Here is a 23,202-nt window from a genome sequence, read left to right on the forward strand (position 1 = left end):
GGTTAAAGAGTACAACTCCCCCATAGGTAGAGGCCCATAAAAATACTGTTTACTTCTTTAAAAAAGGAATGCTTTAAGAAAAAACATGAGTCAAGATGTACCTATTACTGAAAAAGCCCACTACCGTTGAGTCGATTCTGCTGAAAGCACCAAACTAGTCCAAGAACACAGGGTTAAAAATCATATCATACAGTTCTAGACTGGTGATGTCCAATTGAAGTAAATGTAATCTACATACGCAATTTTTACTTCTCTATTAGGGGCATTTAATTTGAATATTATTTCATGTAACCAATTTTTATGTCCAAAACACTACAATTTCCAACATGCAATCAATATTTTAAAATTTAGCTATTTTACATTATTTTCCATGCAAAACTTTAAAATCCAAAGTGTATTTTATACCACACTTCAATTACAAGGGCTCAAGAGTCAAATGTGTCTAGTCTCTACTGCGCTACTGTACTAGACAGCACATTTCTAGATTCTCTTAAGTACTGACAAAGCATAATGGCATAGAATTGTTGAATGGGTACCTATTTTGCTATACAATAACATATCTTGTAAAAAAAATGGCATGCTGTATTTGCTTTTAAATATTAATATTAGAATACAGAGTGAAAGATATTCTTTTCAGCTTTTAAATGTCGAAGTTCAGTTATCACTGATATCTTTCTAACCTCTACCTCTTAAACATAAGTTTTTAGTTCTAGCTTATTACCAAAGGCTTAGAATTCCACTGAAATTTAAAGTTTCAACAAGCCTTCTACTGAAATATAAATTACACAGCCATGCATGCCTAATGTGTTTGGCACACTGATAATGATAGCACGTGTGATCATTCACACATGTGATCATTTACTATCTGATGATGAAGGAAAAAAATTGTAATTCTAAGACCTATTATGCAATCAAATAGGTTCAGACAGGCTGCCAAATATCTGCATAAGCTCACTTAATACCCTTTCTGTCCATATTTTACAAAAACAATTTTAACAGATCTTTCCTTTGCAGGCATTTTTAATTGTTAAGTAAAATGCAAATTTCTGGTTTTTTTTTTTTTTTCAGATTTAAATATCTTTGCGATATTTATAATTTGACAGAAATTTATAATAGCACCTATTCAAGCACCTACTGGCAATTAATAATATAATTTTTATTATGTAAATTATAAAATAAAGAATCTAGCCCTTATTCTAGGCCCAATATTAACCAACCTCAATAAGTTAATTTGTAACTTCTGAAACACAGCTATCTAAAACTATGCCAGCTTTAAAAAGTAAAACCGTACTCTAATTTTTCCAAACATTTCAGAATACTAAATCTCTTAAAGTCAACTATGTATGTTCCCTCAATCCCACCTCTCTCCCCCTGCCAAAAGGTTATGAACGTCTAACTTACATACAGCCCACAGTTACAAACCAACTCTCCATAAAGTCTATTTCATTAAAATTTTGAGGTAGGTACAATGGCTCGTAATAACACATGGGCACTACTTTGAGATATGTATGAAAACATTATTATTATTACTACTGTATTATGTTAAAGATGTTTTAGTTTATCTGGAACTGTTTCTTTACATGTTTTTTAATGCATAGAAAGGTACACTACACACTATACACTAAGACAAATATTTGACTAAGTGACGTTAGATATAAACCATAAGTAACTGTTCTGACTTAGAATTTTGACTTAAAGACATACTTAGGAACAGAACTCATTCGTAATTCAGGGACTACCTGTATTATGTTTCCTAATCTAAAACAATGCGAGGCAATGATTAGGTCCTAGTGACTAATATCAAAATCAAAGGAAAACAGCACCATCACTGTAATTAGTTAAAAATGAGCTTTACTGTTACTCCTTTCTATACTGTACTTGAAGCACCTACTGATGAAGGCCAAAGACCACAGCCTTCAGTGTGGACTACACCTCAACATAAAGAAAACAAAAATCCTAACAACCAGACCAGTAAGCAACATCATGATAAATGGAGAAGAGATTAAAGTTGTCAAGGATTTCATTTTACTTGGATCCACAATCAATGCCCATAGAAAGCAGTAGTTAAGAAATCAAATGACCTGTTGCATTGGGCAAATGTGCTGCAAAAGACCTCTTTAAAGTGTTAAAAAGCAAAGATTTCACTTTGAGGACTAAGGTGTGCCTGACCCAAGTCATGGTATTTTCAATCGCCTCATAGGCATGTGAAAAAGCTGGACGAGGAATAAGGAAGATCAAAGAAGAATTGATGCATCTGAATTACGGTGTTGGCAAAGAATACTGAATATACCATGGACTGTCAGAAGAACAAACAAATGTGTGTTGGAAGAAGTACAGCCAGAATGCTCCTTAGAAGCAAGGATGGTGAGATTTGTCTCACATACTTTGGACATGTTATCAGGAGGGACCAGTCCCTGAAGAAGGACATCATGGTTCATAAAGATGAGGGTCAGGGAAAAAGAGGAAGATCCTCACTGAGATGGATTGACACAGTCGGTGCAACAATGGGCTCAAACACAGCAACAATTGTGAGGATGGCACAAGACCAGGCAGTGTTTCATTCTGTTGGACAAAGGGTCACTATGAGTTGAAACCAACTCGACAGCACCTAGCAACAATCACAACTACAAGGTCTAATGTTAAAAGCTGTCTCCAACTTAATTGCGAGAAACAAATTATCAAACCGCACAGGGCATTCATACTAAATACTATACATGCTCAGAGTTGACATGGAAATTTCTTAAAAAGAACTAATACTGTCATACCGTAAATAACAAAGAAAAGGCACAACAATAATTTTAGAAAATCTACTCATGCTAGAGAAAAATTTACCTCTACAAAGGGTATCAAATGTGCTAACAAAGTCTGTTTACACCATAATTTATTTAATATTCAAATTCTTAAATATCTATACTGACAACCTAAATAAACCACTTAAAAACAAAATATTTTATTGTACTTTAGATGAAGGTTTACAGAGTAAATTAGTTTCTCATTAAATAATTAACACACATTTTTTTTTGTTTTGTGACATTCGTTGCCAACCCCTTCACATGTCAACCTTCTCTCCTTCTCAGCCTCGGGTTCCACATTACCAGCATTCCTATCCCCTTCTGCCTTTTCATCCTTGTCCCTGGGCTGGTACGCCCCTTTAGTTTCATTTTGTTTTACAGGCCTGTCTAATCTTCGGTGGAAGGGTAAACCAGTACTGAGTTAGAAGGGTGTCTGGGGGCCATGCTCTCAGGGTTTCTTTAGTCTCTGCCAGACCAGTAAGTCTGGTCTTTTTTTGTGAGACAGAATTTTGTTCTACATTTTTCTCCAGCTGTGTCTGGGACCCTCTATTGCGATTCCTCCCTATCAGAACAACTAGTGGTGGTAGCCATGCACCACCTACTTGTGCTGGACTCAGTCTGGTGGAGGCTGTGGCAGTTGTGGTCCATTAGTCCTTTGGACTAATCTTTCCCTTGTGTCTTTGGTTTTCCTCATTCTCCCTTAATCCAGATGATGTGGGACCAGTGAAGTATCTTAGATGGCCACGCATAACCACTTAAAACCTTTGTGGAGGATTAGAAAGAATAATTCATCTCTAATAATCCAGATTATTTTCACTAAAAAGTAACCTTATAGCTTGATCTTGTATGTGTGCGTGCATGTGTGTATCGATAGAGAATGATGGCAATGATGTTTACAGAAGGAATTATCTACTCAATATAATAAAGCGGCCCACAACAAATAACAACTAGTTTACACTGGTTTACACTGACAGTAAAACTCTTGATAACTAATTTATTTCACTTCACCCATTCTTCCTTAAGACCAAAAAAATATATCTAAATACGTCAAATATTTTTTTAATTGCAAGATAAGATTATCGCATAGTCTGTGGTTCTAAAATGAATGAAATAAACTAGACTATTTAGAACTAAAAGCCATGATGCTGGTATCACTGTCACTGAACTCTAACCAAAATGATTTTAACCACAAGGAGAAGAGATTGTCTCAGTAAGAAGAAATCAATGCAGAGACGTTAAATATAAGACTGAAGACTTAATATGTGATCTAACAAGCAATTAGAAATCACTGTTAAGTTTCTTAGCTAGAGAAAAACTTTCAAAGTGATATGCGTGCGTGATGGATTAGAGGGAAAACTTAAGAGGCAGTAATCTAAAGTAATAAATATCTAAATCAAAATAGAGTAAGCAAATAACTAAAGCAAAGAAGAGATAGTGAGAAGGAAAGAAAAAGGGATAAATTTTAGGAACACAGATTTACAGGGGTCAGCAAACTACAGCCTGCAGGCCAAATCCGGCCAACTCTATTTCTGTAAGCAGTTTTATTAGAACACAGTCAAGCCCATAGACACATACTGTCTATGGATGCTTTGCACTACAACGGCAGAGCTGAGTAGTTAAAAGAAAGACCATAAGGCCTGCAAAACCTAAAATATTTACTATATGGCCCTTTTCAGAAAATCTGCCAAGTCTGATTTAGAAGAATAAAAAATAATGAGAAGTGCCTTCAGAAATGCCATCGAAAAGCAAGGGATGTAAAAGAGGAGAGCTGGAATTTGGTTTCTGATATATGAAGAGATTTGAAGAGGCCTGAAAAAATGACTAGAGGATTTGGTGAAAGCGGGACCACTGCCAAATAAAGAAAACAACTTCCACAGAGAAAATCAGGGGGAAACCAGACCAGAAGAAAGATGGGAATGTTTAAGAAATAAAGACAGTGAGTACAGTGGATTATTACACTAGCGGCCTCCCATGAACCACATCTCCTGGTATCTTGCCCTTGTATAATTCTCTCCCACATAGGCTTTGCACTTGGCCAAGCAGTTTGCTTTGGCAAATCTGATACTAGCAACCATTGGCAAGCAGGGGCATGATAAGCACTTGCACACTGGAACTAGTCTTCTTGGAACACTACCACTTGGAAGCTAGTCACCACTCTGTAACGAAGCTTGAGCTAGACTCCTGAAATATGAGATGATGTGTGGAGAAAGACCCTGATAGATAAGAGACCATCTTAAATATTCTAGCCCCATCAGAGCTCCCAAATGAATGTAGTCCATGCCAAATAGAACAGAAAAACATCCCAGCTTAATTCAGTCAAGTCACAGAACAGGAGCTATATTAAACTGTTGCTGTTTTAAGCCACTAAATTTTGGGATGGTTTGTAAAGCAGCAACAGACAACTGATAGAGTCAGAATAGGGTATGTGTTTGAAGAACAAGAGAATCTTCAGGGATTCTTATAAAGCTAGAAAGAGACTTGTATGCATATGAAAAAAAAAAACATGCAAATAGAGGGGATAAAATTAAAACATAATGAGAAAAACTAAAGATGTTAAAGATGAGGGCGTTGAGTCATATGAGAAATAATAGAAAATTTTAAGACTAAAAACTGAGTCATTCTGAGCATCTTAAAGAAAATTATAGGGGAAAAGTTCTTGCACCTACTTCATCACTTTCATCAACTTCAATCCCGCCATCTTTGTCATCATCCATTTGTTTATGTATTGTTTGAAGAGCTTCCAGACTAAATCTATCTTCTTCTGTAAAGCACGGTGGACTCAGTGACAAGCAGGGATCTGAAATAGAACAAAGGGCAGTTACTAACTTGCCACACCAAAACACAGGCTTTAATTAAAGAATATAATTTAAAGGAAAACCAACAAATTTAAACTTCAGACTAAATCAAGCTAAGAAGCTTTAAAATGTCTAGCAGGATATTCTTCACATCAAGAGCATAATATAGACACAATTGAAGAAAATAATTCAATAAAATTAAGGCGTTAACACAAGTACTAACTCAAGTTGTCCATATTCTTCCACATCTTTAACTATTTTCTTCTTACTTAACCCATTATATTTACTAAATATTCCCCCTTAAAAAACAAATGACCCCGCCCCCAGGGAGGGCACAAGAATTACAGAATACAAGGTCCTACTTTTGTATAATTCAATTAAAATGTAGGTCATAGAAAAATACCACAAAGAATATAAGAAAAGAAAATGGAGACTATTCACATGACCCTTAAAAACATTTCATTTTTCTACTGAAAAGAATCTAAAAGTACACTTACATGACCTTTTTTTAATACGAAACTTCTTAGGTTCAACAAGGAAAAAAAAGAAAACAACTGTTTTTTTTTTTTTTTTGTAATCTTGTTCCTCAGGTTTTCCTTGACATACATATATTGGTTAAACCTTTTCTTATGGAAAATGTTCTAAAAGGAAGCGTGAATCCTCACATTCAGTTTGTAAAACCTAACAATTTAGAAAGAATGTGAGTCTTCCGTGGCTTAAAATCAGATTGATGAAAATTACCTCTTGTTGACCCAACTAGTAAACAGCCTATACACCAAAAGGGAAAAATATTGCCAAAGCTTTACAAACACCCATAATCTGGCTGACTCGCAGACTAACAAGTTCCAAGAACTTACTTTTACTAGGTGACTAACACAATATCCTTGTAAAACGCCATCAGAATACATGTGTTTCTACATTCTCTAGAATAGACCACATATTAGGTCATAAAACAAACCTTTGCAGAATCCAAAACATCGAAATATTACAAAGCATCTTCTCAGACCACAAGGCCACAAAACTGGAACTCAATAACAGAAAAATTAGGGAAAAGAAATCAAATACTTGGAAACTGAACAATACCCTGCTGAAAAAAGACTGGGTTAGAGAAGACATTAAGGATGGAATAAATAAATTCATAGAATGCAACGAGAACGAAAACGCTTCCTATCAAAACCTCTGGGACACAGCAAAAGCAGTGCTCAGAGGTCAATTTATACTGATAAATGCACCCATACAAAAAGAAGAGTGAGCCAAAATCAGAGAACTGTCTCTACAACCTGAACAAATAGAAAGTGAGCAACAAAAGAATCCATTAGGCACCAGAAGAAAACAAATAATAAAAATTAGAGCTGAACTAAATGAATTAGAGAACAGAAAAACAATTGAAAGAATTAACAAAGCCAAAAAAAAATTAACAGAATTGATAACCCATTGGCCAGACTGACTAAAGAAATACAGGAAATGAAACAAATAACCCAAGTAAGAAACGAGATGGGCCACATCACAACAGACCCAACTGAAATTAAAAGAATCATATCAGATTATTACGAAAAATTATACTCTTACCAAATTTGAAAACCTAGAAGAAATGAATTCGGAGAAAAACACTACCTACCTAAACTAACACAATCAGAAGTAGAACTACTAAATAGACCCATAACAAAAAAAGAGATTGAAAAGGTAATCAAAACACTCCCAACAAAAAAAAGCCCTGGCCCGGATGGCTTCACTGCAGAGTTCTACCAAACTTTCAGAGAAGAGTTAACACCACTACTACTAAAGGTGTTTCAAAGCATAGAAAATGATGGAATACTACCTAACTCATTCTATGAAGCCACCATATCCCTGATACCAAAACCAGGTAAAGCCACCACAAAAAAAGAAAATTACAGACCTATATCCCTCATGAACATACATGTAAAAATCCTCAACAAAATTCTAGCCAGTAGAATTCAACAACATATCAAAAAAATAATCCACCACGACCAAGTGGGATTTATTTTTTTATGCAAGGTTGGTTTAATATTAGAAAAACCATTAATGTAATCCACCACATAAATAAAACAAAAGACAAAAACCACATGATCTTATCAATTGATGCAGAAAAGGCATTTGACAAAGGCCAACACCCATTTATGACAAAAACTCTCAGCAAAATAGGAATAGAAGGAAAATTCCTCAACATAATACAGTGTACCTATACAAAGGCAACAGCCAACATCACCCTAAATGGAGAGAGCCTGAAAGCATTTCCCTTGAGAACGGGAACCAGACAAGGATTCCCTTTATCACCGCTCTTATTCAACATTGTGCTAGAGGTCGTAGCCAGAGCAATTACGCTAGACAAAGAAATAAAGGGCATCCAGACTGGCAAGGAGGAAGTAAAATTATCTCTATTTGCAGATGACATGATCTTATACACAGAAAACCCTAAGGAATCCTCCAGAAAACTACTGAAACTAACACAAGAGTTTGGCAGAGTCTCAGGTTATAAGATAAACATACAAAAATCACTTGGATTCCTCTACATCAACAAAAAGAACATCGAGGAGGAAATCACCAAATCAGTACCATTCACAGTAGCCCCCAAGAAGATAAAATACTTAGGAATAAATCTTACCAAAGATGTAAAAGACCTATACAAGGAAAACTACAAAGTACTACTGCGAGAAACTAAAAAGGACCTACGTAAGTGGAAAAACATACCCTGCTCATGGATAGGAAGACTTAACATAGTAAAAATGTCTATTCTACCAAAAGCCATCTATACATACAATGCACTTCCGATCCAAATTCCAATGATATTTTTTAATATGATGGAGAAACAAATCACCAACTTCATACGGAAGGGAAAGAAGCCCCAGATAAGCAAAGCATTACTGAAACAGAAGAACAAAGTGGGAGGCCTCACTCTACCTGATTTCAGAACGTATTATACAGCCACATTAGTCAAAACAGCCTGGTACTGGTACAACAACAGGCACATAGACCAATGGAACAGAATTGAGAACCCAGATATAAATCCATCCACATATGAGCAGCTGATATTTGACAAAGGTCCAGTGTCAGTTAATTGGGGAAAAGATAGTCTTTTTAACAAATGGTGCTGGCATAACTGGATATCCATTTGCAAAAAAATGAAACAGGACCCATACCTCACACCATGCACAAAAACTAACTCCAAGTGGATCAAAGACCTAAACATAAAGACTAAAACGATAAAGATCGTGGAAGAAAAAATAGAGACAACGTTAGGAGCCCTAACACAAGGCATAAACAGAATACAAAACATTGCCCAAAATGACAAAGAGAAACCAGATAGCTGGGAGCTCCTAAAAATCAAACACCTATGCTCATCTAAAGACTTCACCAAAAGAGTAAAAAGACCACCTACAGATTGGGAAAGAATTTTCAGCTATGACATCTCCAACCAGCGCCTGATCTCTAAAATCTATATGATTCTGTTAAAACTCAACTATAAAAAGACAAACAACCCACTCAAACAGTGGGCAAAGGATATGAACACACACTTCACTAAAGAAGATATTCAGGCAGCTAACAGATACATGAGAAAATGCTCTCGATCATTGCCCATCAGAGAAATGCAAATTAAAACTACGATGAGATTCCATCTCACTCCAACAAGGCTGGCATTAATCCAAAAAACACAAAATAATAAATGTTGGAGAGGCTGCGGAGAGATTGGAACTCTTATACACTGCTGGTGGGAATGTAAAATGGTACATTCACTTTGGAAATCTATCTGGCGTTTTCTTAAAAAGTTAGAAATAGAACTACCATACAACCCAGAAATCCCACTCCTCAGAATATACCCTAGAGAAATAAGAGCCTTTACATGAACAGATATATGCACACCCATGTTTATTGCAGCTCTGTTTACAAATAGCAAAAAGCTGGAAGCAACTAAGGTGTCCATCAACGGATGAATGGTTAAATAAATTACGGTATATTCACATAATGGAATACTACGCATCGATAAAGAACCGTGACGAATCTGTGGAACATTTCATAACATGGAGGAACCTGGAAGGCATTATGCTCAGCGAAATTAGTCAGAAGCAAAAGGACAAATATTGTATAAGACCACTATTACAAGATCTTGAGAAATATTATAAACTGAGAAGAACACATACTTTTGTGGTTACGGGGGGGGGAGGGAGGGAGGGTGGGAGAGGGTTATTTACTGATTAGTTAGTAGATAAGAACTACTTTAGGTGAAGGGAAGGATAATACTCAATACACGGAAGGTCAGCTCAACTGGACTGGACCAAAAGCAAAGAAGTTTCCGGGATAAACTGAATGCTTCAAAGGTCAGCGGAGCAAGGGCGGGGGTTTGGGGACTATGGCTTAAGGGGACTTCTAAGTCAATTGGCAAAATAATTCTATTATGAAAACATTCTGCATTCCACTTTGAAATGTGGCGTCTGGGGTCTTAAATGCTAACAAGCGGCCATCTAAGATGCATCAATTGGTCTCAACCCACCTGGATCAAAGGAGAAGGAAGAACACCAAGGTCACACGGTAACTATGAGCCCAAGAGACAGAAAGGGCCACATGAACTAGAGACTTACATCATCCTGAGACCAGAAGAATTAGATGGTGCCCAGCCACAACCGATGACTGCCCTGACAGGGAACACAACAGAGAACCCCTGAGGGAGTAGGAGAACAGTGGGATGCAGACTACAAATTCTCATAAAAAGACCAGACTTAATGGTCTGACTGAGACTAGAGGAATCCCGGCGGTCATGGTCCCCAAACCTTCTGTTGGCCCAGGACAGGAACCATTCCCGAAGACAACTCATCAGACATGGAAGGGACTGGACAATGGGTTGGAGAGAGATGCTGACGAAGAGTGAGCTACTTGTATCAGGTGGACACTTGAGACTGTGTTGGCACCTCCTGTCTGGAGGGGAGATAGGAGGGTAGAGAGGGTTAGAAACTGGCAAAATCATCACGAAACGAGAGACGGGAAGGAGGGAGCGGGCTGACTCATTAGGGGGAGAGTAAGTGGGAGTATGGAGTAAGGTGTATATAAGCTTATATGTGACAGACTGACTTGATTTGTAAACTTTCACTTAAAGCACAATAAAAATTGTTAAAAAAAAAAAGAATACATGTGTTTCTAGAAAAGTTTACTGTGGTTAGTAAAATAGAGGAGTTAACCAGTTTGGTTGTCTCTTCAACAATAGTTAAAAGTCTATTATATAGCTCTAGTCCTGTTAAGAATTAACTGTCTGACAGTGGACAAATCACTTGTCCTGTGTCTTGGTTACCTCATCTCTAAAATAAAGTGAGTAAACTAGATGCTCACTAAGGTCTATTGCAGCTTTAAGAGCCTAAAGCAAAAAAAAAAAGAAAATACCAAACCGATTGTTATTGAGTCAATTCCAATTCATAGCGGCCCTATAAGACAGAGTAGAGCTTGTTCCATAGGGTTTCCACGGAGCAGCTGGTGGATTTGAACTGCCGACCCTTCGGTTAGCAGCCATACCTCTTAACCACTGTGCCACCAGGGCTCCTATAAGAGCCTAAGAATATCTAATTCTACACTTAAGGAAAAGAAAAAAAAACTTGCAAGAAAAGAAGCCAGTGATTCAGACCCATTAACAATTTTATTTTCTAAAAACCATTGCAAATCTTTATTATTTCACATGTTCCATTTATAGTCCAAAATGTATTTTGGCAATTTAACATTTTTAATAGTTTTAGTTCAAAGAATAATTTAAATTTCTTTAGTACTGCAAAGAAAGAAAACAGAAGAGAAAAATAAACTCTATAAAAGTAGAAAATACAATTATAAGTTATATATACGTATATACACGAGTTTTTAGAATGCTGATTAAGATCTGCTAAAATCTAAGAACTTATATGCATAATGGTCAATTATGATCCCTAATCCACAAAACAACCAGAACGCCTATATGTTTCCAAGTTCAAATTTATTGGTAATTATTTTGAATGGATGCAGAGTGAAAGATAAGCTCTCAGGTACCACAACAACACACACTGTAAGGAAGATCTATATACAACCTGTAACTGCCTCTAGCAGATGTATGCTTTTGAACATATTTTATCTTACTAATAAACATATACTGATGAAGATCAAAGACTTCAGTATGGATTACACCTCAACATAAAGAAAACAAAAAACCTCACAACTGGACCAATAAGCAACATCATGATAAATGGAGAAAGACTGAAGTTGCCAAGGATTTCATTTTACTTGGATCCATAATCAACACCCATGGAAGCAGCAGTCAAGAAATCAAAAGACGCACTGCATTGGGCAAATCTGCTACAAAAGGCCTCTTTAAAGCATCGAAAAGCAAAGACGTCACGTTGAAGACTAAGGTGCATCTGACTCAAGCCATGGTGTTTGAATTCAATCGTCTCATATGCATTGGAAAGCTGGACGATGAATAAGGAAGACCAACGAATTGATGCATTTGAATTATGGTGTTGCTGAATATACCACAAACTGCCAAAAGAACAAACAAATTTTGTCTCGGAAAAAGTACAACCAGAATGCTTCTTACAAGCAAGGATGGCGAGATTAAGTCTCACATACTTTGGACATGTTATCAGGATGGAGCAGTCCCTGGAGGACACTATGCTTGGTAAAGTAGAGGGACATTGAAAAAGAGGAATAGCCTCAATGAGATAGACTGACACAGTGGCTGCAATAATGGGCTCAAGTATAACAACGATTGTAAAGATGGCACAGGACCGGGCAGTGTTTCGTTCTGTTGCACACAGGGTCACTATGAGTTGAAACCAAGTCAACAGCACCTAACAACAACATCAATAAACATGTAAAATGAAAGGGTTTAATGCAACTGGCATACAAATGGGCCAGTGTCACTCATTCTGATTAAATGGGCTTTGTTGTTAAACTCTCTAAGACAGTCAACAATGAGGGCTGTGCAAACCTTATAAGGTAGGAGAAAACTAGGAGCAACGTAAGATCTGAAAATTTTTCATATAAAATAAAATTGGTAATTTCTTACTTAAATTATTTAATAAAAACTTATTAACAAAACACTACCTTTTAAGAACCATTTCAGGATGTAACTTCTCCATGAAGTCTTTAATAAATACCATCTCCCAATGATCACTTCCTTCTCTAAACCCTGTACCATCCATTCAACAAATATCTACTGGAGCCCTGGTGGCTCAGCGCTTAAGAGCTACGGCTGCTAACCATAAGGCTGGCAGTTCAAATTTACCAGACACTCCTTGGAAACCCTATAGGGCAGTTCTACGCTATCCTACAGAATTGCTATTAGTCAGAAGCATCTTGCCGGCACTGGGGTTTTGTTTTTTTTTTTTTTTTTTTTTGATCATCTACATGTGTCAGGCACTGGAAATACCTTAACAAAAGAGACAAAAAAAACCTTATAAAACTTACCTTCTACTGTAGAAGAGAGCCATAACAAGATAAATATATATATAAAAAAAAAAAAATCAATAGCATGTTAAATGTGGTATAAAGGGGAAAAACAAAGAGAAAAGGACAGATATAAAATGTCAAAGGTTTTGAAATTTTTGATTACATCTTTATTCTCAAATCATTCTAACTAGGTCCTCGCTTTCTGCTATATTAATCTAATTGCTTTATATGTTACTCTGTCCATACAACTGAACTTAAGAGCAGATAGGGCCATGTTCTTACATTTCTCACATGTTTGTAATACCCAGGACTTAGCTAGGCATATTTGGGGCTGCTGATAAATTCTATTATTTCATACATTAATTAAATCACAAATTTCTAGGCATTAGGTATTAAAGAGATAAAAAAGGAAGAAGGCATGTAGATCCCTGTAATATATTTTGTTAGTATCACTGAGAACATTAGTTGCAGGGCATTATGGGAGCATGAACGAAGGCTACATAACCCAGACTGGGAAAAAGAAGTCAGTTTTCTGGAGGTAACTCTGGGAAGTTTTAAATGATCTGTAGTTGATGACCTTTGGAAGGAGAGAAAAGTGTGCCTGAAAGAAGAAACATATGTTCAGTGGCATGAAAAGAACCTGGAGCAGAGAAATACAAGTATTTTAACAGGTCTAGAGTACAGAGAACATATGGAAAAGAGATAAGAGATCAGGCAGGAAGACTGGTAACAAGGGGCCATATCTCTACAAGCTCTGTTTTCCATACGAAGGAATTTGTATTTTCGTCCTGAAAACTACCAGAAGCTATTAAGAGATTTCAAGGAGGGAACTAACACAATCAGATTCATTACAGAAAGATGGTTCTGGTGACAGCGGAAGATAAATGGGACAGAGGCAGGCAATACTGAGAGAGGCACAGGTGTCAGGAAGTGCTACTGCAATCAAGGCAGCACTCAGCAGTCCCTGCCTCCAGTAATGGAGAAGGTAGATGATAAAGACTGCTCTACGGTATGGTGTTTTTGCCAAGTTGAAGCAGCAAAAGAAAACAAAACACAGGAGTTGAAGATATGGCAAGAGTAGTCTATCCCTACACATGAAATTTTCTTTCTTTTGGTAAAATGACTTAAGGAAGGCCTAGAAATCTTTGAATAGCTGTGAATTCTTAACTCTATTACTTGTCTTAATCTCTTTTCATTTCTTTCTCAGTTGTTTCCCTTCTAGGTTAACTAGAGCACAAGTGATCATTTCAACTCAAATTAGCTGGTCTACATTTCTCTTAAAATATACTAGTTACAAAAGACCTATGCCTATAACCAATCAAGTTTAACAGTTTCAAGACAACTGCTAAAATACCAAAATCATTTTCCTTTGCCAACACTGCACAGGCAACTACCTTAGCTACCCAAAATGTACGAACCAGTGCAATCATGCATTCCACAACCACAGCATGGTTCTCATCTAAACAGAATTCACTCATTCATTGAAACATGACATGGAGAGTCTATAACATGCCAGGCCCTGTGCTTGGTGCTGGGCACACAATGACAACAAAAACATATTCCTTCCCCTTGGTGCCCTCACCCTGTGTTACACTAAACATGGTGTGATGTATCTTTTTAGCATTTAGCATTCCTTTCTTTTCTCTGGAGCAAGAGCAGCACTTTCCACTGAGGATAAAGGAAATCTACTGAAACAGAATGTGGCTTAGCCAAACGCAGCAACTGCCACCATTGTTAAGGTCCACCTTGCTTTTCCCTACTCAAAGCTAGACAAATGCTCAGTCTGATCCTGAAGAAATAAAGTTAAATGAATTTAAAAAATGATCTCACCTAATAGCAAATATTCACTATATTCGAGGAACTAATTTTATTTTATGTACATAATTTAATCCCTACAGCCCTGTGTGGGGCAGGTATTATCTCCATTTTTCAGATTAGGAAATGAGGCTCATGGGTAACTTGCTTAAGGTCACATCCCCCAGAAAATGACAGAGCTGGGATTCAAAGCAAGTCTTCCAGTCCCCAAATCCATGTTCAAGTGTCAGTATAATGAACATAAATGGATCACCATCACCAGTGTCAGAGACAAGTATTGCTATCTTTGATATTGCCAGGACCTGGCTGAGAAGACTTCCCTAGCCCTATAAACATGGGTGAAAACATCCCCTAGTGAACTGAGAGCACCAAGAAGCATTAATGTGTCCCATGGAAAGGGATCACTGGACACTTTGGGAATGGCATCCACAATCTAGCATGCATACCTGTACTTCCTACATTACTTTTCTTTGATAATGATATATCTCAAAATAATAAAGTTACTAAAATGTAGACTATTTGGTAAACAAAGCGACAGAGTATATTACTTTTGTGAACACCCTCTGGAAATCAAAATTCATTTTGTTACTTATACATGTAAGAATGTATTATAACTTGATCGGGCTATAGAATTATTTTTAGTATATTTTAAAAGGTGGAGCTGTCTGGTGAGAGGGAGAGAACTTTGTTTTCTTGATACCCTACCTCCACTAAGCCTTCTGTATTTAATGTGAGAAGGACAGAGTAAAGATGCACATTACACAAACTGGCAGACTTGGAAGTATACTATAAGCTCCTTGGAAAGCCTTTATTAAGACACCTCAAGTACACCAAAACCATTTCTTAGTATTCCAGGATGGAGTGCCTGTCCCAATCAGTTTTGTCCAACGTCATTTAAAAGCAGACGACTGCTATGCCATAATATAAATATAATTTGGAACTTCTGGTCCATTTAAATATTGCTCTTAATTTGCTTCCTCTGGCTGCAACACATAAAAGAAGAAGAAAGAAGAGCTGGTTGAGAGGTGAATTAGTTAAGACAGGCAGTGTACAGTATATATGCTGAGAGCAGAAAAGCTATAGTCAGACTGCCTAGGTCTGATTCACATACAAATTTCTTACTTACCAGGTATGTGAACTAGAGACAAGTTATTTAAACACTCTGGCTTCATTTTCTTAACTTATAAAATAGTGGTGATGATAGTACCTCCCTCATTTCATTATGAAAATCATGTGAGAAAATAAATCTAAGCACTTAGAACAGTACCTGACACGTAGTAAGGACAAAATCACTTACCGAATAAATGAGAGACAGGCTAGTGTAATTAATCCACTTATCTGCCTCTAAAACCAAGAATCTCTAGCCAATCTCTCATGAAAACTGATAATTCACTAAGACATTCTAAATATTATCTTCTATTAGTCTTTTGTGACCTCTCAATGATCATCACAGCTAAATATATGGTTTATTACCCATTCTGAGCAGCAAATTAACAATTTTGTTCCCAAACAACAATCTGGGAGCAAAATATCATATAATTCAAAGTAAATGATCCAAAAAACACCTAAGAAAAACCGCATTTACAGGTACCTCCCTGTAGTATCTCTCTTAGGAAATGTATGTAGGATTAGGAGCATAAGAGGCCCCAGCAGTCCCTACCACATCACTCATCCTTGAGAGGCTCACTCATTTTTGCAGTTACCTGTTTACCAAAAAAAATCCATCGCCAATGAGTGGATTTCGAATCTTAGTGATCCCGCCCCATAGGAGCAACTGGTGGAGTTGAACTACCAACCTTTTGGTTAGCAGCCATGCTCTTAACCACTGTGCCACCAGGAGTCCAGTTACCTGATGTGGGACTATATTAACACATTTTAGATAAAAAACATAAGTTTTAAATACATTTTTACCAAATTCGGTAATAAGTACACAAACCTCAATTTACAGAAATTACTCCTGTTTGCAGTTAAGAAAAATACCTACACTTATTAAAAACAATTTAACACTGAGACTTCTGAAGCTAACCAAGGTTCATTGCCTAATTTTCTGTGGCGTAAAAGCAAGATGAACACCAAAGGCATGCGTAAAATAAATATGCTGTGGGAAGAATTTTTAAATGAAGCTCTTAAGTTCCAAAAGCTTTTTAATGACTCTTTATGGATACACTGTTTATGGGTACCTGTGTTTTATTGACTGTGCAAAGGTATTTGACTATATGGATCATATTATCGATAACATTGCAAAGAACAGGAATTTCAGAACACTTCATTGTGCTCATGAGGAACCTGTACGTAGACCAAGACGCAGTCATTCGAACAGGATAAGGGGATACTTCATGGTTTAAAATCAGGAAACATATGTCAGGGTTGTATTCTTTCACCATACTTATTCAATGTATATGCTGAGGAAATAATCTGAGAAGCTGAACTATATGAAGAAGAATGCAGCATCAGGATTGGAGGAAGACTCATTAACAATCTGCAATATGCAGATGACACAACCTTGCTTGCTGAAAGTGAAAAGGACTTGTAGTACTTACTGATGAAGATGAAAGACTGCAGACTTAAGTATGGATTACACCTCAACATAAAGAAAAAAAATCCTCACAACTGGACCAATAAAAAACATCAGGATAAACAGAGAAAATACTGAAGTTGTCAAGAATTTCATTTAACTTGGATCCACAATCAACACCTACGGAAGCAGCAGTAAAGAAATCAAAAGACACATTGCATTGGGCAAATCTGCTGCAAAAGGCCTCTCTAAAGTGTTGAAAAGCAAAAGTGTCACTTTGAGGACTAAGGTCCCAAAGTCATGGTATTTTCAATCCCCTCATATGCATGTGAAAGCTGAACAATGAACAAGCAAGACAGAGGAAGAAATGATGCCTTTGAAGTATGGTACTGGCAAAGAATACTGAATATACCATGGACTACCAGAAGAATGAACTAATCTGTCTTGGAAGAAGTATAGCCAAAATGCTCCTTACAAGCTGGGATGGTGAAACTTCATCTCATGTACTTTGGACTTGTTATCAGTAAAGACCAGTCCCTGGAGAAGGACATCCTGCTTGGTCAAGTAGAGGGTCAGTGAAAAAGAGGAAGATCTTCAACAAGATGGACTGACACAGTGGCTGCAACAATGGACTCAAGCATAACAAAGACTGTGAGGATGGCACTGGACCATGCAGCAGTGGGCTCTGTTGTACATAGGGTCACTATTAGTCGGAACCAACTCAATGGCACCTAACAACAGCAATGATCAATTCATGCTAATTTGAAATACCTTTTGGAAAGCGAACAAAATGTAGGAATTCTTGTCTTTCTATCTTGTCTTTCCACAAACAGGGCAAGAAAGTGAAATCTGAGGTATCATCATAACCCAATATATTCAGTTCTGAAGCTGATCCAAAGTGAACACCTACTTATATTTAATAGAACTTAAAATAACCATTTTGGCTTTTGGTAACTCTATGTTTTAAATTAAAAATAATATTCACGTTCATATCTCAAGAAAAGTAATAAGACTATGAACATTAACTTTGACTGAGCATCTATTATGGGCCAGAGGCTACATGTACCTTCTCACAAGTAATTCTCGAAACAACTCTGAGGTGCTTTACTTCAGTTTTCTGATCTGCAATATAAAGGTAAAAAAAAAAGGGTACCCATTGCCATCAAGTTGATTCCGACTCACAGCGACTCTATAAGAAAGAGTAGAGCTGCCCTATAAGGTTTCCAAAGAGCGGCTGGTGGATTCACCCTGCCGAATTTCTGGTTAGCAGGGGAGCTCCAAAGAAAGGGTAAGCAATTCTAAAGAGCAAGTGCCAATGTGCTTGTACTTGAACACTATTTCAGTGATTTCAAATCCCATGTTCTCTAAACAAGACTGCTACAGTAAGCTTCTCATTTTAGATTTTTTCTTAATATCCTTTAGCTATTTTATTATAAAAATACATCTTCATGAAATATTTTTAAAATAACCCACTAAAAATTATTTTTTTTTTACTCTATTACATTTTACAGTAAATAATTATGTATTTTTAAAAGCACAAAGAAATAAGTATATGTTGTTTTGGTCATCACTGATTTCAATTAATCATATAGAGAAAGTAAGACAGGTAGTCCCTGACTTAAGACAGGGTCCCGTTCCAATGACTCTGTCATAAATCAGTTCTGACATTAAGATGAATGCTTTATTTTTCCTTTCGCTTTCATTACTATTGCTTCTTATTACCAGTATCTTTATAACTCCTATCTATATTTGTCTTTGGGGGTTGGAAGCATTACATATAAACTCACAGATATATTTTAATACACACATACATATAGAAACACACAAATCATAAAAATTTACTCCAACAACGAAGAAGAACTGGACGACGTTGGCATTTTTCAGTTGCTGTAATAACTCCACTTGTGAAAGGTTCTAGATCATCTGAATTATTCCTGGGAAAGAGGACGGCGCTTCTAGTCATAAAATTAGTGAGAGTTGTCTGCATGGTCCTTTTCTTTTTTCTTCATATATTTCAGGATAACATCTCCCTGTTTTCCAAATCTGTCTATGTACTTTAGCAAAATGATCAGCGTTTGGGTCTGTGTTTTCAAGTAAATGAAGCCCCTGGTTTAGTTTAGAAAAAGCTCCAGGTAATCCTTTCACTGTATGTAAACTTTTGACAACTTCTCTCCTTCCTCTTCCATCTTGCCCAGCTCATCTTTGAATTTTTCAGCAGCATCAAAATGGGCACTTCCTGCTTCTCCAGTTATATGCACACTATGTAAGCCAAATATGCGTTAACTGAAAAAACTCACTGCCATCGAGTCGATTCTGATTCATAGCGACCCGAGAGGACAGAATAGAACTGCTCCATAGAGTTACCAAAGAGCACTTGGTGGATTCGAACTGCCGATCTTTTGGTTCACAGTGGTAGCACTAAACCGCTACACCAACAGGTTCGAAATAGTGAAACCAGTCTTTGCTGGCATTAAAGTTCTAACGGTAGTCTTCTCTTTGCCGTTCCTGCAAGTTTTCAAAAAGGCTGCGTACTTTCAACTGAATCATCCGTAAACTCATAGGAATCCTCTTCTGAATTCGGTCTTCTACCCAAATCATCAACAGCTTCTCCATCTCGTGCACTGGCCCTTGGGCTTCTTTGCCAAAACTGTCGCTCTTATGCCAATCTCTCCTTTAACTGCCTCAAAATCCTCTTATCCTTAATGATTGCCAAAACGGTCAAATTAGACAGTCCTTCCTCACACACTAATTTCGCCACCTTTCTTTCCCCTATAATAGGTTTTAATGATCTTCATCTTTATATCCACGTCTAGGACCTTCTTCGCCGTCTTTTTTGGATTACAACTTTCAATGGCATGACTTCTTTTTCTGGACATACTTTTGGGGGTATAAACAGTACAGGTGTTACAGTCAGAGAAACTTGGAACAACTCAGCTCCAAATTAACCACTGATGCTTCTTATGGTACGAAACACTAAGGAAGACCACACCACAGGCGTGATCTACAATGAAATCAGCGTCAGTGCCCGAACAGTGAAGTTGGAGTCATGATGACCATCAGGCACCTGTGCAGTTTAATTGTCATATGTTGTTAGAGCTGAACACTGCCCAACTTTCCATTCATTAGGACTCCTGATACCGACATGTACTTCACTGTCAATCAGACCACAGCCTGCTAGACACCAGTGTTCTCAACAGTAAATCATAAATTGAACATCGGCGAGTAAACATCTGAGAATGACATCAGCAAATTATGTACTGCAAATTATACGTACATATTACTAACAATGTTCTTGTTGTTAGATGCTATAGAGTTGGTTCCAATTCACAGCGACCTCATACACAACAATGAAACACTGCCCAGTCCTGCGCCATTCTCACAATCATTACTGTGTTTGAGCCCATGTTGCAGCCACCGTCAGTCCATCTCATTGAGAGTCTTTCTCTTTATTTCTGACCCTCTACTTTACCAAGCATGATGTTGTTCTCCAGAGACTGGTCCCTCCTGACAACATGTCCAAAATATATGAGACGAAGTCTCACCGTTCTAACTTCTAAGGAGCATCCTGGCTGTACTTCTTCCAAAACAGATTTGTTCATTTTTCTGGCAGTCCATGGTATATTCGATATTCTTCACCAACACCACAATTCAAAGGCATCAATTCTTCTTCAATCTTCCTTATTCCTTGTCCAGCTTTCACATGCATATGATGCAATTGAAAATACCGTGGCTTGGGTCAGGCGCACCTTAGTCTTCAAGGTGACATCTTTGCTCTTCAACACTTTAAAGAGGTCCTTTGAAGCAGATTTACCCAATGTAACGCATCTTTTGATTTCTTGACTGCTGCTTCCATGGGTGTTCATTGTGGATCCAAGTAGAATGAAATCCTTGACAACTTCAATCTTTTCTGTATGTATCATGATGTTGTTGCTCACTGGTCCAGCTGTGAGGATTTTTGCTGTCTTTATGTTGAGGTGCAATCCATACTGAAGGCGGTAGTCTTTGATCTTCATCAGTAAGTGCTTCAAGTCCTCTTCACTTTTGGCAAACAAGGTCAAGTCATCTGCATAACGCAGGTTGTTAATGAGTCTTCCTCCCATCCTGATGCCACATTCTTCTTCACGTAGGTTTCTAGGATTATTTGCTCAGCATACAGATTGTATATGTATGGTGAAAGAATACAACCCTGACACAACACCTGATTTTAAACCACTCAGTATCCCTTTGTTCTGTTCAAACGACTGCCTCTTGGTCTATGTACAGGTTCCACATGAACACAGTTAAGGGTTCTGGAATTTCCATTTTTCATATTACTTGACAAAAAATAACATTTACAAAGCTATAGACTTTGTATAGCCATAGAAAGAGGGGACAAGCCAGACAGATGTATGAAGAGTTGCTGTCCAGAGCAATGAGGCCACGGACACAAACATGATGTTCAGCAACATCTGTAAATCAAATATTTCAAAGATGAGAATTGCTTACATAACTGCCAACCAGTTCCTGTTCGTATAGAAATAAGCTCCAAAAACAGACAGTCACTGTTTTGTCTGGAGAGGGGGGAGTCTCATAAAATCCTTCCATGTTAACAGTTTACAAATTCAGCTTCTAACACACAGAGCTCTAAAGTAAAGCTTATTGAAATTCTTACTGATAAATAAAACATCAAAGCAGAAAACATTATAATGGTGTCTCTGGGTTTTAATGAAAACATCTCCCTAGAATTTTTAAAAATAAACTCTTAAACACATCTAAAAGAAGCAAAGAGTAACTGGAGATGTCAGTACAGTCATGCGCCACATAACGTTCATTCTGGCAATGTCCGACTGCATAAAAGTCTATGGTCCCATAAGGTTATAAGAGAGTTCAGAAATTCCAATCAGAGAACAGGACACAGGGGATTTAGACATTTCACACTTGACGATCACAACGATCCTCAAAAACAAAGAAAAACTCCTCTAAGTTGTTGAAGGATTGGCTCCACTGAAAGCTACAAGGCTAGCGAAAATGCAAGAAGGATACGGATCAGATACGGAGAAATTGCTAATGACGGCGATTGAGGGCCAAACACAAAAAGCAAATCCCTCCCAGCAAGCTGATGACCACTGCTAAGGCAAGAAGCTTGTCCGAGATAAAGAAAAACAGGATTGGACGCAATATCGAGTTTAGTGCTCGCTCTGCGTCGTTCAAGGCTTTCAAACATTTTTTGCTGCATAACATGACAGCGAGTGGTGAGTCCAAGTGCTGATGTGAAGGCTGGAGAATTTGTTGAAACCTTAAACTAACTGCACACAACACAAAGGGAGGTTATACGCCCAGCAAATTCTTAATATGGATCAAACTTCCTTATTCTGGAAGTGAATGCCTGAAAGGACCTTCATCCATAATGCGGTGTTTGCACAACGTCCAGATCACATAACGTCCTGTAACCTATTGTGGACGATAAGCAAAACGCGACACATGACTATACTGATCAGCAGGCTCTTATCACATCCTGACATCTCCAGTTTCTCTCTGCTTCTACTGGATGTCTTAAAGAGTTTACTTCTAAAAAATAAAATAATAATAAAAGCTTTCATGCAGAAAAGCTGAATCACACAAAGCTTCGGTTTATCTGAGAGTTGACACCTAAATCTTAAGATCACTAACCTCATTCTTCAATATCATCTTTTCTATCTATCCCTTTCACATGATTTTTTTTATGCCATATAATTCTAACATCTCTTTCTGCTTCAAAATAGGTAAGCAGAAATGAAGCCAGTTCGGAGTTATAGAGAGGTTACTGGAGATTCCTGGTATGTAGCAAATATTGTTAAGTAACCAGTACCATAAACTATTTCCCAGAGTAACCTCTTCTCCCTGAAAGTGA

General features: G+C 37.3%; 1 protein-coding gene across 2 annotated transcripts in view; it reads right to left on the reverse strand.

The window, feature by feature from the left end:
- Positions 1–23,202, reverse strand: part of STIM2 (stromal interaction molecule 2) — a 199,926-nt gene that overhangs the window by 110,581 nt on the left and 66,143 nt on the right. For both annotated transcript variants that reach the window (XM_049886396.1, XM_049886397.1), the window contains exon 2: positions 5,459–5,589. In XM_049886396.1, coding sequence (XP_049742353.1) covers positions 5,459–5,589 — 131 coding nt within the window. The remainder of the gene's footprint in view (positions 1–5,458; positions 5,590–23,202) is intronic.

This window comes from Elephas maximus, chromosome 5 (assembly GCF_024166365.1).
Source record: "Elephas maximus indicus isolate mEleMax1 chromosome 5, mEleMax1 primary haplotype, whole genome shotgun sequence".
Taxonomy (NCBI): Eukaryota; Metazoa; Chordata; class Mammalia; order Proboscidea; family Elephantidae; genus Elephas; species Elephas maximus.